Here is a 16,302-nt window from a genome sequence, read left to right as displayed (position 1 = left end):
AGGGGAGAATGACTCGAAAGTACGTCGTAAGATGAAAGAGGTGTACAGAGAGCAGTGTCTCGTACGTTGATTAATATTCCGGTGGTAGCAGCCTTATGTCGAGGGTCGTCTGCCCAAGACGACCCTCCAGCTCTTCAAACATTTCGATGGGAGGTCCTAGAACACTGTCCTTGCAGACCCGATATCTCCTCATGTGACTTGCGCGTCTTGGGCCCCTTAAAACAAACTCTGAAAGGCCAGAGATTCAACTGTGACAAGGAAATGGAGGGCACAGTTGAAACCTGGGTACGTCAGCATCCACTCCATTCCTACGCATTCATCTCGCTCTTCCAGAGATAATGGCTGTTGTGTACAGTTGCACTGTTCGACTTGAAGTGTAATTATAATACTCTTATTAATTTTTTTTACACATAACTGTTGTCTCCTTCTCATGGCACACCTAATGTAAAAGTAATGGACTTGCAGCATTCCGTTGGGATACCTCAGAAGTTAGCTTAACATCCGTCGACTTCATCCTGTTAAGAACGACGTGTTGAGTATTCTCTGCAAGGAATACCTGAATCATTCCCGAAGTGTCCCGATAACCGGTAAGCTCAAATTTTTACACGGCTATCCGGAACTGTATGGAATATCTTTCGGAAATCAGGAACGTGGCGTCAAGCTGAATGCAGTTCTCCATGGGCCTGTGGATCTCACGGACGAACAGAGCGGGCCATGTTTCCCACGTTTATGGAATCCATATTGTTTTTGATAGAGGAGATTCAAAAAAAATGGTTCAAAAATGGTTCAAATGGCTCTGAGCACTATGGGACTTAACATCTGAGGTCATCAGTCCCCTAGAACTTAGAACTGCTTAAACCTAACTAACCTAAGGACATCACACACATCCTTGCCCGAGGCAGGATTCGAACCTGCGACCGTAGCGGTCGCGCGGTTACAGACAGAAGCGCCAAGAGCCGCTCGGCCACTCTTGACGGCAGATAGAGGAGAATTTCATTCTCCAACAAAAATGTCATAATGGGTGAGCGTGAAAAATGTTCCATATTTCAACACAAATTAGCTTCAGCATTAGGTGAAAGCCAGACTAAGTGGCCAGGCTAAAGTATTCCATTTTTGTAAGCTGAGTATAAATGGACAGAAATGTATAGAAATCAGTAATTAAGTACTTTAGACAATTCAATGTTCACGAAGTGGAAAAAATTAAAAAATGAGGGATAAAAACTATTTAACAAAGAACTAAACATATTTTATTGTGAAACATGATACAAATCACACGTTTCACGTAGAAATCGAATTGTGTAGCTCAACACCTGTACAGAGTTCATGAACCCAGAGGGAGCACAATTGGTATTTAATCCATTGCTCGTCTGGCCTTGAATCTGAACATTTTTTTTTGCCGTACATGTACTCTATGATCTTATCCAAGTTGTCAGAAGTTCTCTATTACATTTTTGCTGCTTGCTTATCTTCGACTGATTTCAGTTTTTCCTCCTTTTCAATTTCTTTTTCTTCTCTTTCTTTATTTGCTGCTACTAGGCCACTATTATTTTGACCCCTGGTTTTACGTTTTCCCCCCACTCAAAGTGGCCAGATGCCATCGTCAAGATGGCCACCATTCCTGCATTGTGGCCTTTACTGAAAAGCTGCTTCCCATCTAATAGCATGGACGAACTTTCGATAACTAAAGTAGGATTATGGAGTCAATGTATGACATTTTAAACATAATTTCATTAAAAAGATGTGATATTTCATCTCAATAATAAACACCCAAAGCCACTATTTACCCTACACGAGGATTACTAAAATCTACAAAAATTATTAGAGATTTGAGGAGCGGCACAGCAAACAGGCGAGGCTTCACGAGGTGACTGTACCTTCCAGGCAGAATAAGTCGAGGCATGTGCTGCGCGTTGCCGACACATTGTAACTCACGGGACCCCATTCGCCACTTTGCTCGGCTCTCCCCTCCAAGTCGGTAATTATCTGTATCCATGCCACGACCCTACGACGGGAGTAGCCTGCGCTTTTTCTCTAATGGTTAGGTACCCGCGTGAGCAAGCTCATTCACGTAACAAGTGACATTTCATCTCAATAATAAACACCCAAAGCCACTACTTACCCTACACGAGGATTACTAATTTCCACAAAAATTATTAGAGCTTTGGAAACTAGAAATCTACTCTGTAGGAAGCAGCATGGGTTTCAAAAACGACGATCGTGTGAAACCCAGCACGCGCTATTCGTCCACGAGACTCAGAGGGCCATAGAAACGGGTTCCCAGGTAGATGCCGTGTTTCTTGACTTCCACAAGGCGTTCGATACAGTTCCCCACAGTCGTTTAATGAACAAAGTGAGAGCATATGGACTATCAGACCAATTGTGTGGTTGGATTGAAGAGCTCCTAGATAACAGAAAGCAACAAGTCATTCTCAATGGAGAGAAGCCTTCGAAGTAAGAGTGATTTCAGGTGTGGCGCAGGGGAGTGTCATAGGACCGTTGCTATTCACAATATACATAAATGACCTTGTGGATGACATCGGAAGTTCACTGAGGCTTTTTGTGGATGATGCTGTGGTATATCGAGAGGAATGGAAACTTGTACTGAAATGCAGGAGGATCTGCAGCGAACTGACGCATGGTACAGGGAATGGCGATTGAATCTCAGTGTAGAGGAGTGATTTAAAATGGAATGATCATATAAAGTTGATCGTCGGTAAAGCAGATGCCAGACTGAGATTCATTGGAAGAATCCTAAGGAAATGCAATCCGAAACCAAAGGAAGTATGGTACAGTACGCTTGTTCGCCCACTGCTTGAATACTGCTCAGCAGTGTGGGATCCTAGCAGATAGGGTTGATAGAAGAGATAGAGAAGATTCAACGGAGAGCAGCGCGCTTCGTTACAGGATCATTTAGTAATCGCGAAAGCGTTACGGAGATGATAGATAAACTCCAGTGGAAGACTCTGCAGGAGAGACGCTCAGTAGCTCGGTACGGGCTTTTGTTGAAGTTTCGAGAACATACCTTCACCGAGGAGTCAAGCAGTATATTGCTCCCTCCTACGTATATCTCGCCAAGAGACCATGAGGATAAAATCAGAGAGATTAGAGCCTACACAGAGGCATACCGACAATCCTTCTTTCCACGAACAGTACGAGACTGGAATAGAAGGGAGAACCGATAGAGGTACTCAAGGTACCCTCCGCCACACACCGTCAGGTGGCTTGCGGAGTATGGATGTAGATGTAGATGTAGAATACCTGTAGAGCAACAACATATGTTCCGCATTCGGTAAGTCATTTTCACAAGAGGCCATAACAGCCGAGTCATCGTCAAAGAATAATGTCCTAAAAGATTTATTGCTCTATTATTTTAGTACTTCTGTGCTTGTTGATTTTCGTTGCTTCAAGCCGATCGTCTAAGTATAGGATGTGTAAGAACGGTGACAGACCTTGTCTATCGCTGTAATTCTTTATTTTGCAAGTTTGCTGTTCTGGTGATGATGATCGTTATTGTTCTGCTTTAGAACTCGGGAATTGGTTCACCAGTGCCCACGCGCGTTGTTTTGCAAGGTAATAGCCTCCCGCCCTGCGCCTACTTCTACTCACTCCGCGCTGTCTTGTTGCAGGACGCCGAGACGATCGAGAGGCTGAACGAGAGCGGGGAGCTGCGCAGAATAATGAAGCCGTTCAAGGTGAGCACAGCTGCTACTGCCGGCGGCGCGCAGCGTCACACTGCGCATGCGCATAGGATGCCAGTACCAGGCTTGTGTTATTCCCGCTGCTGTCTCTGGGATGCTGCGCGCGGTACACCAGCTGCTTCGTCGGCCACCACGGAAACACACACAAACACACACACACACACACACACACACACACACACACACACAAGATATGTACCACACTCTCACAAACTGCGTAGTCTGTACGTCTGTACGTCACTTTTGTATTCGTTTTTTAGCATTTCTTGCCTCAATCGGTGAATAAGGAACGCTTAGATGATCACTTTGCTCTCTGTTTACCTGTCCGACCAGTTAAGGCCAGTTTTTCTCAGGAACAGGTAGAGGTATCAAGTTGAAATTCATGTCACACATTTCGGTGTGAAAAAATTTAACATTTTAAGTCAATTAAATCAAAAGATACGGCCGTTTATTACATATTTCGATATTCCCAAACTCACTCGTGAAAACCTGTAGGGTATTGACCCTGAGTCATGAAGTTCGAAAAGGAACAAGGTTTCAAAGTGCAAACAAAGGAAAGAATCTGAAAATTGTTGACTTGTAATTACACTCTCGGGACAAAAATAAGACGCACCTCGAAGGAATTATCTGAATGGGACGACAGTTGGTAGATGTGATATACATGTAAAGTAAAAACAAATTATAACAATTTAAGAAATATTGGATGACTTATTCAGGAGAAAGAGCTTCACAAATTGTGCAAGCCAGCGACGCGTTGGCCCACTTGCGATCCTTATGCAAGCATTTATTGAGCCTGGCACTGATTGATAGATTTGTTGGATGTCCTCTTGAGGAATATTGTGATAAATTACGTCCAACTGGGGCGATGGATCGTCAAATCCCGAGCTATTGGAGGGCCCTGCCAACAGTTCTCCAAACTTTTCAATTGGGGGAGATTCGGCGACCTTACTGGGCGATGTAGGCTATGGCAAGCACGGAGACAGCCAGGTTGGTATCCCACCACTATCCGGGGCGTCTCTTGACACGTCTTCGGCCCGGAATCTCATTTACTGGAGTAGAATTATCTTCAGTCTGGCTTCAAATTAAGTCCCGATGAGTAGCGAAGACATGTCTGGAGACACACCAGACAGCGGTGGGATGCCAAGCTGACTGTCGCCGCTATACGGCCCGACAATCAGGAGTGATGGTCTGTGATGCCATTTCTTTTCAAAGCAGGACCCCTTTGGTTGTCATCTGCACCACCCTTACAGCACAGCAGTACGAAGACGATATTCTATGTCCCGTTTTGTTGCTCTTCGTGGCAAGCCATCCACTTCTTACATTTCAACAAGATAATACCCACCCGCACACGACGAGAGTTTCTACTGCCTGTCTTCATGCTTGCCGTGACCTACCTTGGCCAGAAAGGTCCCCGGATCTGTCCACAGTTGAAAACGTTTGGCACCTTGTTGGCAGGGCCCTCCAACTACAGCTATCTCGGGATTTTAGCGATGTAACACGCCAATTGGACATAATTTTGCGTGATGTACCTTGGAGGACATCCAATAACTCTGTCAGTCACTTCTATGTCGGCTAACTGCTTGCTTAAGAGCTAGAGTCGGTCTAACGCGCTATTGATTCGCACAATTTGTGAAGCTCTTTCTCTTGAATAAATCATCCAATTTTTATGCAACTGTAATCACTTGTTTCTCTGTACATGTTCGTCACATCTACCAATTTCCGTCCCATTGGTATAATTCTTTCTTGGTCCCACGTTTCTTTATATTAAAGTGTATATTACATTAAAATATTTTTTTTCCCAGTTGTTGCCAATCTATCTGCGTCTGCGGCTATTAAGACATCTTTTTCTCAGGAACGGGTGGAGGTATGAAGTTAAGATTTATGTCAAAGTCTAAGCTGTACGGTTCCTTGGCGGCTTGAAACATTTAAGCTTCTAACTGAGTACAATCAAAAGATACGCCCTTATGTGCCGCATATTTTGATATCACATACTCGTATTTTGATACTCGCGAACTCAATCAGCTATCTCTATAAATGTCGGTCCTGGTGTTCTAACGGTAAACCGCGTGTTTGGAAGGTGATAAGTCGTGGAATCAAATCTCGGTCGGGACACCGATTTTTCAGTTTTCGTTTGCACTTAGCCTTCATCTCTAAACGATTTGAAGAGTCGCCAGAAACGACACGTGGTTCGGATTTCATCGCAAACGGTAAGTCCCCTTTCCACAGTTGGATAATTGGCGTGGCTTAAGGACATAGAAGTGACAAGGACACTTGCACTAGCCCATTGAACCACACCAAATTATTATGATTATTATGGGGATGTATATAGATAATCACGTTCATAAGGAATCCTGACAGAGCCAGTCCTACTCGCATTTATTCGTTTTTTTCCCAACTTGACAACGTTTTCTTCTTGACGCAGTATAAGGATTATTTACGAATGTGTTGATTCGTTTCGCATTTCATACTAAAACCATCTTTACTGGGTGTTTTAGTTTCTCGTTTGTCTTGCTAACATCTGCTCTTCCTCCCATCTGGTCACACCGTAGAGGACGGACTTCTACTACGTCCATCGAAAGGCGACATGTATTCATGCCGGGAGTTTTTTCGCAACACAAGTTGCTCGCTAGACCTAGTGGTGAAACATCGTTCACTGCTCTCTTGGGACGAATGTGAAAGTCCCTTCAGATGTGCAGTGAAGCGTTTTACGTCATTTAGCTTGTGCTAAAAAGCTACAAGTGCGTTTCAGTGGCGAGGAAGATGAGCTATTAGTCGACACACTATCAAAAACTTACTGTCGACTATTTTTCTGCGCTTGGCGTATGTCGGGAGCAAATAGCCCTCTTTTTCACCGTCCGTTGTATGATTAGCTAACAGCAAACCCAGGAGATTCCTTTTCTTTTCTCTCACGCAATCCATAAATACTGTACAGTAAGTAACACTTTCTTTAAAGCAACAACACTTCCCCAGACAGCAGGTGTGGACTGAGTAGTTACCGCGCTTGCGGTTTCTTTTTCTGGGAAAACACAAATTCGCAACATAGTTAAGTTTTGCATACCTGCCGATACAAAACACCCTCTTCTTTTCGCACGGATCAAAAGTCCTGCACCTAGAAAAATCAGGTGTAAGGAACGAAATCCGAAATGTTAAGGTATGAAGGGTAGCCGGGGTGTGATTAATGCTGTATGGCAATAAATAGGACTTAACTTCTTTTAAATTATCATCATCTTAATGGTTTGATGAGAACCGCCTCGATTGCATGTCCTGTAGTAATATCTCCATGCCAGAGATGCACTACGTCCTCAATTATATTTTTTCCTTCTATGTTTCCCTGTAGTTCCACGGAAGCTATTCCAATGTCGCTCAGCTCATTTCGTATCACTGTGATGCTTTCTTATAGTTGACTTGTAGAACAAGTTCATTTCTCTGTCGATTCTGCTGAGGGCTACATCACTTCTAATCTTATCGTTCTTTTTTCAACATTCCTCTATACAGCCACATCTCAAAGACTTCGATACGCTTCTTTCCTGGTGTTCCCAGAGTCGTTGCTACACACTGCCACTCTGTTCTGAGAAATTTTCTTCTCAAGTTAACACTTACGTTTGATACTAGCAATTTTGTGTTGACAAGGAATGTTCTTTTTTCCTGTACTTCGTGCGTCATACCTTATTTTTACCAAGGTAGTAGAATTCCTTCACATTGTCCACTACACTGTCAACAATTTTGGTTATAAGTTTGTTGCTGAAGTAATTTCTACTAGTCTAAAATTCACTGCACTGAAATGAACAGAGACGACCAAAAATGTTCAGTGCTTGACATCGAAAGGTGTGAAGACAAGGTAGAAGAGCTGGGAGCTCAAAGCATCACTGACGTAATGAAATACTGCAACTGGTCACAAAGCATGCCTGGATCTAGGCATGGGCGATACAGATCAGTCGGCGAAGGCAGATATGTCCCTGGAAAAGATGCCAGGACAAACAAGGAGCCGTAACAGCCTAAAAGATCGAGCCGTGATGCTGCTGCTGGTGTCTCGTAGCTGATCGTATACGTTGGTATCAGACTGCAAAGAAGTACAGATATGAAACAGTGAGATGGTTCCTGAAGCCGCTACAGATTGACTTACTTCATCATGAAACTGAAGATATGCTAGCTGGAGTGTTGCGCTGGTTTTTAACTTACTTTTTCTTTAAATTTTAATCAGTACTCTTAGTGTTCCTTGCTTGACTAGCGAACCGGGTATTCCTCTGTCCTTCTTTCCGCTTGTATAGACACTCCTGTTGCGTGGTGAGAGAGAAAACGGGAACTGAAAATTCTTTTTGTCCAGTCGGAGAATTAATGTGCTGACAGCGAGCGAAAGGCCCGCTTCGGCGCCTGCCTCTGGAATGTTCGGTGCCTGCCATGCGACGGAAGCCACGCCGCTCTGATTAATGGGGGCGCCTGCCGTATTCGGTATTGGCAACCCGCCTTTCAGTACTGCATAGAGGGAATGCATAGCTCGGTCCGTGCAGGCGGGGTCGCAGAGGTAGACTAAAGGAACGCCCCTGCAATAGACGGATTTGAAACTAAATGTTAAAACCTAAATTAAAGCGATTAAATTTGAAACTTTTCATGAATATCATTACGCTATTGGCTAATTTTATTGTGTAATACAAGTACCACTCGGAACTTTGTCTTCCTACTGTGTATTTTTTACACCATTCACTCGAGATTTTGACGTTCATTAGTTGCAAAATTTCGGGAATTAGTGATGTAAAAATAGCAAATAAGAAAATAACCAATGATGTAGAAAGTAATATTGGAACTCACCTATTACTTACTGCATGAAACTAGACCAACTTCTATTTAGAACGAAACGTGAATTGCCTCATCTTCTGTATACCACTTGGTTTCTAGACGAAACTGATAATCCCTCTGGATTATAATTAACAATTTATTCAGTATTAGAATAAGAAGTCGTAAAGCAGACGTCTGAATAGATTATTGCACTAACTGACTTAAAGCACTGATCTGAATTACAATGTTATAACACTTATGTGCATCGTATATAACAAAAGTAACTAGATAACAAATGATGTTTTGTCCAGACAATCCTTTCGAATTTACGTTTTTACAGCCATATTTTGACTGGCGTGTTCACGATAGATGCTTATTTTTACACTCTACGAATGACTTACGATATTAAGCGAGTATGAGAAATGACAGTTCTATGCTAGAAACCAAAGCAAATTGTCACACTTTCTGCATAAATGAGTCAACAAATAGCATTTTGCGAAAATATCAAGTACGTAGTTTAAGAAAATCCCAATTTCATATTTATGCAAATAACTTGATATTGCTGTAGTTCCCCCCCCCCCCCCCCCCCCCCCTCCCCTCCACTTAACCCATTAGTATATTACGATGATTTTTACATTTAGTTTTAAAAAAAGTTAGCAAATTTCACAGAAATTTCTGAGCTGAGAAATGAAGCACGAGTATTGAATATAATTTCACTGAGAATATGAATTGACAAAAAATATCTCACTTATTAAAATCTTAACTATTGCATTAATTTGACAGTTGAACAGATTACATCATACCAGAATTGTATTTGAGGGTCATTATGTAATTAACTGATTGATTAGAGGAATCATATGACAAGTGCCTGGAGCAACATTATACCTTAAACGTCAGGTGCCAGCTACTTTATGTCATCTTGTACTTGGATACATAATGTTCGTTACTTCAATCGTACTGCTACAGTTTCACCGTTCCATTTGGATAATAAAAGAGAAAAGACCACCCTCGTGTCCGAAACATTCATTCGCTATCTTCTCAAATTGTAATTGTTCTGTTCATAATCATCGCATTTCAGTCAATTACGTGTCCCTTCGAACATATTTGAGGAAATGCATAAACGGATAGTTCCAGTTGTCGTCGGCTTCTCAGTTTGGGCCATGTGATAGTGCTGAGGCCTCTGCAGCTCCAGATCGGCTCCTTTTGCGGTCTCGCGTCGTCACAACGCCTCTACGACTCGCTTTAATAATTTCATTTCCAAAGCAAATACACTGCAATGAACCACGTTTCTCCCTCTAAACTCGTACGTCAAGTGTCGACGACGTGGTTGTGATGCCAGTAGAGGGACTTACCTAATGAATTAGTTAATTAGTCGCTCCTCCTAGGAAACCAGAGAGCGGGTTCCCTCCTCGCATCTGGCAATACGTCTTCCGTTTTGCCGATGGAGCTTCAGAGTCACACTGGGTCTCACAAAACCTTTACGGTCAAAATAACACCCACAGCACACGAGCCTAAAATTGTTTTTTTACCACAGCTCACAGCTTTCAGTGTTTAAAATTAGATCTTTTAAATTTGATCATTAACTTGTGTACTATTATCAGATTTCACTAAGTAGCAATTACCAAGTGTTTCTTCAAATATCCAATGCAGTGAGGAAGAGCAATGGTATTGCACCGGTAGTGACAAAGAAAACAAGCACAAATTCTGAAAGACTGCGCCGTCAAAAGACGTCAGATTTTTATGACTGCTTACAAAAATTGTTGCTCAATTTACAATTCACGGTCACTGCAATAACATGAGAGTGTAAATAACAGTTTTATTTACAAGAGCTTTGTTTACATTTCACGTGATATCAATGGCTGCGCCACCATCGGTTGGAATATAACTGAAATGGTCCAATCTTCTATTTCCAAGTAACAATATCAATTACCTGACTTAATATAACTTTAATTAACTGCTGTATATTTGCTTGCTGTGTGGGTGAATATAAGGTTACACTTCTTAGGTCCTCTAGGACTATTAACTGTATCTGAAGTTTGTTTTGAGTTTCATCTCTTACGTTTGTAAAAAATGATAAGATGGACCACGCACAAGTTTTTACACGATAACAAATCGTTTGGTGGTAGGTTCTCAGGTCGAAGGCTGGTAAATAAATCAGCTGCGAAACTCTGTTTAGTGAGTGCCGTATTAATTACACCTCATGTTAATGACGTCTTTAGTTATCTTTTGAGTAATATCCATTTTTCTGGGATAGCGTCCTGTCATCAGTTCGTTACCTGTTTGCATCTGTTTTATTTCACGGCGACAGATTATATGTATTTTATATGTTAGTCAACAGATGGGAAATCATTAGTTCAGTGACTATATTGGAACACACACACACACACACACACACACACACACACACACACACACACACACAGTAGCGCCCAAGATAATGTCCAAGAAGTTATAATTTAACTTCAAATCAGAGAATTCTCTTAAAAATTCCAACGAATGTTTAAATTGTATCTCACCACCGCTATATGATTTTGTGCTCGAGAAATCACGTTTCCTTTTCAGTATCCCCATACAAATTAATTGCAAACAGGAATACTTGAGTTCCTCATTTGTTCATGTAACATTTCACCCGCGCGGATTGAGGCGTCATGACACGGACTGCACGACCCCTACCGCCGGAGGTTCGAGTCCTCCCTCGGGCACAGGCGTGTGTGTTGTTCTTAGAATAAGTTAGTTTATGTAGTGTGTAAGTCTAGGGACCGATGACCTAACCAGTTTGGTCCAATAGGAATTCACACACATTTGAACATTTTGAAACATTCCACGAGTCTCTTTAAATGAACCAGTACATATATAGGCTTCGACTCACAGAAGATATCATACTTTATATGAATAGATCAGAGAACGACGAAGAGACGCTCACAGCACTTTACAGCAACAAGCAGCGACTGAAGTAGCGAGCCACGCCCATAACGTGACCAAACGACTGGGGAGCTGGGAACAGTAAAATCACATCGTGCTCTAGAAAGGGCGAGACAGTTTTCATCTTGAACGTTTGTTCAGCTCTGGTCGTTAAGACCGCAAAACCAGGAGAGATGTCAAATAACGAAATTTTACGTAGAGTACCTGCACAGCTTAGTACGAATAAAAGAGAAACAAATTTGTAGACAACGTGATTCCACCTCATCAGTACTTTTGTCGACAAGCGGAGAGAAAGTCTTCATATCTCTAACCTGAAAAACCAGTTAATGGAACACATCTGAATCGTCTTCGTTTTTCATAAACGATAAAATTGCTACCAGTGCGACTGTAATGAAAGAAAACTCCGCCTGGATCACTGTATTTAGTTCTGAGTTCCAGTTTTGATAGTGTGAAGAGATAATATAAAGACTGCGCCATGCAAAACGCAATTTGCCAGAATGGGTGCCAAGCGTGAAATTGTAGCTTTAAACTTTACTTTCGTTTTGCTGATAATACTACAGTGTTTATCAGTGGTGTAGATAAACTTAAATCATTCACTAAATAGGCGATGTTTGAAAGTATGCTTGAAAACCAGCTATAATAATATTAAAATAATCTAAGATTAATGCAAAAAAAAATGTTCAAGTTACCAATGAAATTATTGAACTACACTGTCCGTTCACATTAATGCGACCAACTGTCAAAAGCCTGAATAACCTCCTTTTCCAGCACGGACTGCTGCGACACGTGCAGAAAGAGAGTCAGTGAGGTTCTGGAAGTTACCGACAGGGATATGGGATCTTGACGACTCCAGTACTGAAGCCAGCTGCGCTGGGTTTGCTGGGTGAGGATCCGCTATCCAGCTTGATAGAGGTGGTCCCACAGATTATCTATTGGGATTAAATCCGGCGAGTTTAGTGGCTAGAGGAGTACGGTAGACTCATCCTAGTGGTCTTCGAACCACGTACGTGTACTGCGAGCTTTTTGACAGGTTGCATTGTCCTGCTGGTAGATGCCGGATCCTCTATCCAGCTTGATAGAAATGGTCCCACAGATTATCTATTGGGATTAAATCCGGCGAGTTTAGTGGCTGGAGGGGTATATTAGACTCATCTTGGTGGTCTTAGAACCACGTACGTATACTGAGAGCCTTTTGACACATTGCGTTGTCCTGGTGGTAGATGCCATCGTACCGAGGGGAAACAAACTGCGTGTTGGGGTGCGTATGGTCCACAAGGATAGATGCATACTCGTGTTGATTCATTGTGCATTCCAAAATGGCGAGATAATCCGTGAAATGTGACCAAAACATTCCCCGGACCATAAAACTGCCTCCTCCTTTGCTTTCAGAAGTTTCACGTTGAGCTTGCAATTTTCTGAAACCAACGCTACGAATCATGCACCACTTCATAACTGCAGGGAATACACTTCCTTTTAAATGAAACATAAATATAACCCGTTTTGTCATATTTAATAATAAATTAAAGTAATTCTACTACAGAGAGGCCGACATAAAATACGTCTGCTCAGTTCGATGTAGACGAGAGAAAAGAGTACAGTTTACTCGCTTGCATTTCGTTATAAAACATTTGAAAACACAATCCGTTCGCTTCGTTTCAGCCACAGGCTGATTCCTCTTATATCTTCTATCTGAACTCATAGTTTATACAATTTTTATTACATTTTTCGTAGGCAGCATGAAATATTTCTTTAAGGGAGGAGCGCACATTCACGCAACAAAATCACTTTGAAATATATTTTAAATTTAAGAAAGAGATGAGTTTTTTCAAGTAATTCTTCAGTGTGCATGGCCTCGTACTGCCATATGCGTGTGAAACCTTACCAAGCACTTGTCGAATACGTGCCACACAGAATCGCTACTGTATTGCTTTGGGAAGGTGGATCTAAACGTTATTGACCAGGTGGTCATAATGTTTTGGCTCAACAGTGTACGGAATTGTTAACAGCAAGAGAAATCCAGATGAGTGGATCAGGGAATAGACTGGAGCGAAAGACATACTGTGATAACAATGAAACTGGCGCAAGGTGTAGCCAGGCAAATGGGTGATACATAGAGCAAGCATGTTCTCTGGCGGATGCCAACAGACGTGAAGACACAGTTTTGACGACCTAAATGAAGGTGGATAGAAAATAGTGAATCTGCAGTAGGAACATATATACGTATAGCTGGTTTGAGATACATTCACAAGGCGGAGTCGAGTGGCTGATGATGTTGAAGTTAATGACACTGGTGTGTGAAAGCGGAATTATACTGCAAAGAAAAGACAGTACCGAGAAGCAGTGTTGATGCAAAAAGCAGAGTTGGCTTTTCAGCAGACTTCTGCTAGTCATATGAGGGAGTGATGACGGTACAGTCTCTCTCTCTCTCTCTCTCGCTCTCTCTCTCGCTCCACTTCCTCTGAATCAGCCAGGGCAGGCTACATACTAGCAGCAGCGGCGGATCCCGAGAGAGTAAATCCGTGGCGTGCCGGTCTCGTGAGGTCCATTTCACGCTGACGCCGCACCCGGCTAAGCCTGCGGCGTCCGTGAACGATGTGCGAGCCGTGGCGGCCATAGCCACCAGCTTACATCCCGGACAGATCGACTGCGAAAGGCGCCACCCGACTGCTTACGCATGCAAGCGTGTGACACCCTGTAGTTTCCGCGCCATGGGTCCGCCTGCGCGAACCGAGGCCAGCGCTTCTGCAGCTATGCCCACAGTTCGATAGAACTTAACGTAGTGCGCCATATATGTGGCAAGCATGATGGCTTACGGAGGGAGTCGTTATGGGCTGGGTGCGTCATAGTAGGATGCGGACGTCACCATCTACACTATTGCCCATTAAAATTGTAACACCACAAAGGTAGCATGCGACAAACGTTATACTGGCAAGAAGTGTAATACACTGGATATGGAAACAGCCTCTCAGCACAACCGCACGAAGTAGATAGTTGTAAGAACATTTGCATTCTGCACGTAAGAGTAGAGTACTTAGCAGATTCCTCATTCAGAATCGCATTTGAATGTTGTTTGTTTGTGAGAAGATTATGTTATGCCTCACCTAGGGAGGAGGGTCGTCTGCCAGCGTATGCTGCAATTCCACAGCGTTAGGATCGTGGACGGTCGAAACTCGACTTCATCGTTGCGTGGTATTGCCGGTAGTATTGTCAGGATTTCACGACTGTAATGACAATATGGAGTCGATGGTTTCCAGAGAGCCATTCTCACTGCAATACTGCCAGACCCGCACGCAGGTTGGTTGGGGGATGGGGGGCAATGGGTGGAGTGAAGGCAGGGGCGCGTGACACCCCCTCCCCCCCGCCCGAAATACTAGACGCAATGGAAATTTTGTAGTACCAAAATGCTTCCTTAATATTGTTCATTTTTGATTATGATTGAAAGTCGAGTGAAAGGAGTTTCCGGTGAAAAGAAGTTGATGATAAACAGCAGAGGAAGATTCACGAAATCATATGAGGCTCCAACTCTCCTGAAGCAGAGTACATGGTGAACAGTTTCGTAACATTACTGAATCTGTATTTGCGCGAAGATTTCCATGTAGTTGAAAATGGATCATCCAAGAACAGGTTTGAGCTAATTCTCTTAGTTTCTCTCCAGTCTCAGTGTCATACGTAACCACACATGGAAAAATTTAGATGCAACATTGCTGTGTTTGCGCTGTTTCGGAACAGAACAGAACAGACTCAAGGTTAGTATCTTCGTTCGAAAACTTGTGTAAAGTAAATAGATACTTTCCACGTAGGGAAAAAAGCGAATAATTTTGACTTTCCTTTGTAATCTTCTGCTAGTTTCTTTGTTATTTATCGAGGTATTTGCTTCTCTACTGAGTAGTATGAGAGATTGATACTTCCGTAACACTGCTGTAAATTAAATAGATATTTGTATAGTAATTTTGCGGAAATTTGAGCTGTTAAGCAAGTTTATGGATATTTAAGACGAATGAAAACAGCAAACCACTTCTCGTTCTCCTGTCTGACCTATTAAAAGGTGTAATCGAATTAAATTTATAATATAAAAAGTCTTACTAGGTAAAATTAGCTTTCCGAATCCCCCTCATACCTCGGAAAGTAATTCCGTGTTTGGGCCTGCGTACAGCATTCGCATGACTGAGAGGCTAGACATTGTTTACTTTACCATGCAGGACCCTACAGCCACCTCACTTACTTCGCATCAGAAATGAGGACGTCTGAAGGAAAACGAATATCCACGCAGACCGTGCTGTGACGCCTGGATCAGCACGGATTGTCAACGCGGCGACCAGTGTAACGGCCTCAGTTCACGTGGAAGAAAGAAGACGCTCGCCGACAACGATGACCCGAACGACAACACTGGACACATGATGACACCACGCCGTCTCTTCACACGACACACGATTCTGCGTACATCACAGTACGGGGTGTCGTACGAGGATTGGTCAGAAATCAGGGATATCGCAGGAGCGATAGTTCGAAACAAAAAAGCCTAGTAAACACGGATCTAAAATGCGTACTTTAAGGGCTTTGAGCACTTCTTCATCTTCGATAGAGTGAAAAAAAAATCTGTTCTACTCCAAGCTCTTTGCTTTCCACATTTTGAGAAGTGATAGTTTGGACCGAAACATAAAGAAATGTCCATTACGCTTGGGCTCTACATCGCGTAGCTTAAGAGCTGTGAGTACTCGTTCGTCTACTGTGAAACATGTCTCTTGTACTAAACAATTACTCGCAGCTCTTAATGTATGCAGTTTAGAGTCCATGGTTACTAGACTTTTTTTATTCGAATGGTCGTTCTTTTCATATCACTTATTATTGACCATACCTTCTGGGACACCCTGTATATCCATCACGTGTAGAGGCTGCAAGGACCAGATTG

The 16,302-nt window shown here is 42.7% G+C and overlaps 1 protein-coding gene across 2 annotated transcripts in view; it reads left to right on the top strand.

Annotated features, from left to right (window-relative positions):
• The window catches only part of LOC124622633 (flocculation protein FLO11-like), a 589,221-nt gene that overhangs the window by 555,586 nt on the left and 17,333 nt on the right, over positions 1-16,302 (top strand). For both annotated transcript variants that reach the window (XM_047148410.1, XM_047148409.1), the window contains one exon: positions 3,627-3,692. In XM_047148410.1, the coding sequence (XP_047004366.1) occupies positions 3,627-3,692 (66 nt within the window). The remainder of the gene's footprint in view (positions 1-3,626; positions 3,693-16,302) is intronic.

This window comes from Schistocerca americana, chromosome 7, assembly GCF_021461395.2.
Source record: "Schistocerca americana isolate TAMUIC-IGC-003095 chromosome 7, iqSchAmer2.1, whole genome shotgun sequence".
NCBI lineage: Eukaryota > Metazoa > Arthropoda > Insecta > Orthoptera > Acrididae > Schistocerca > Schistocerca americana.
The sequence above is the reverse complement of the archived record's forward strand: the minus strand, read 5'-3'. Positions and strand labels throughout refer to the sequence as shown.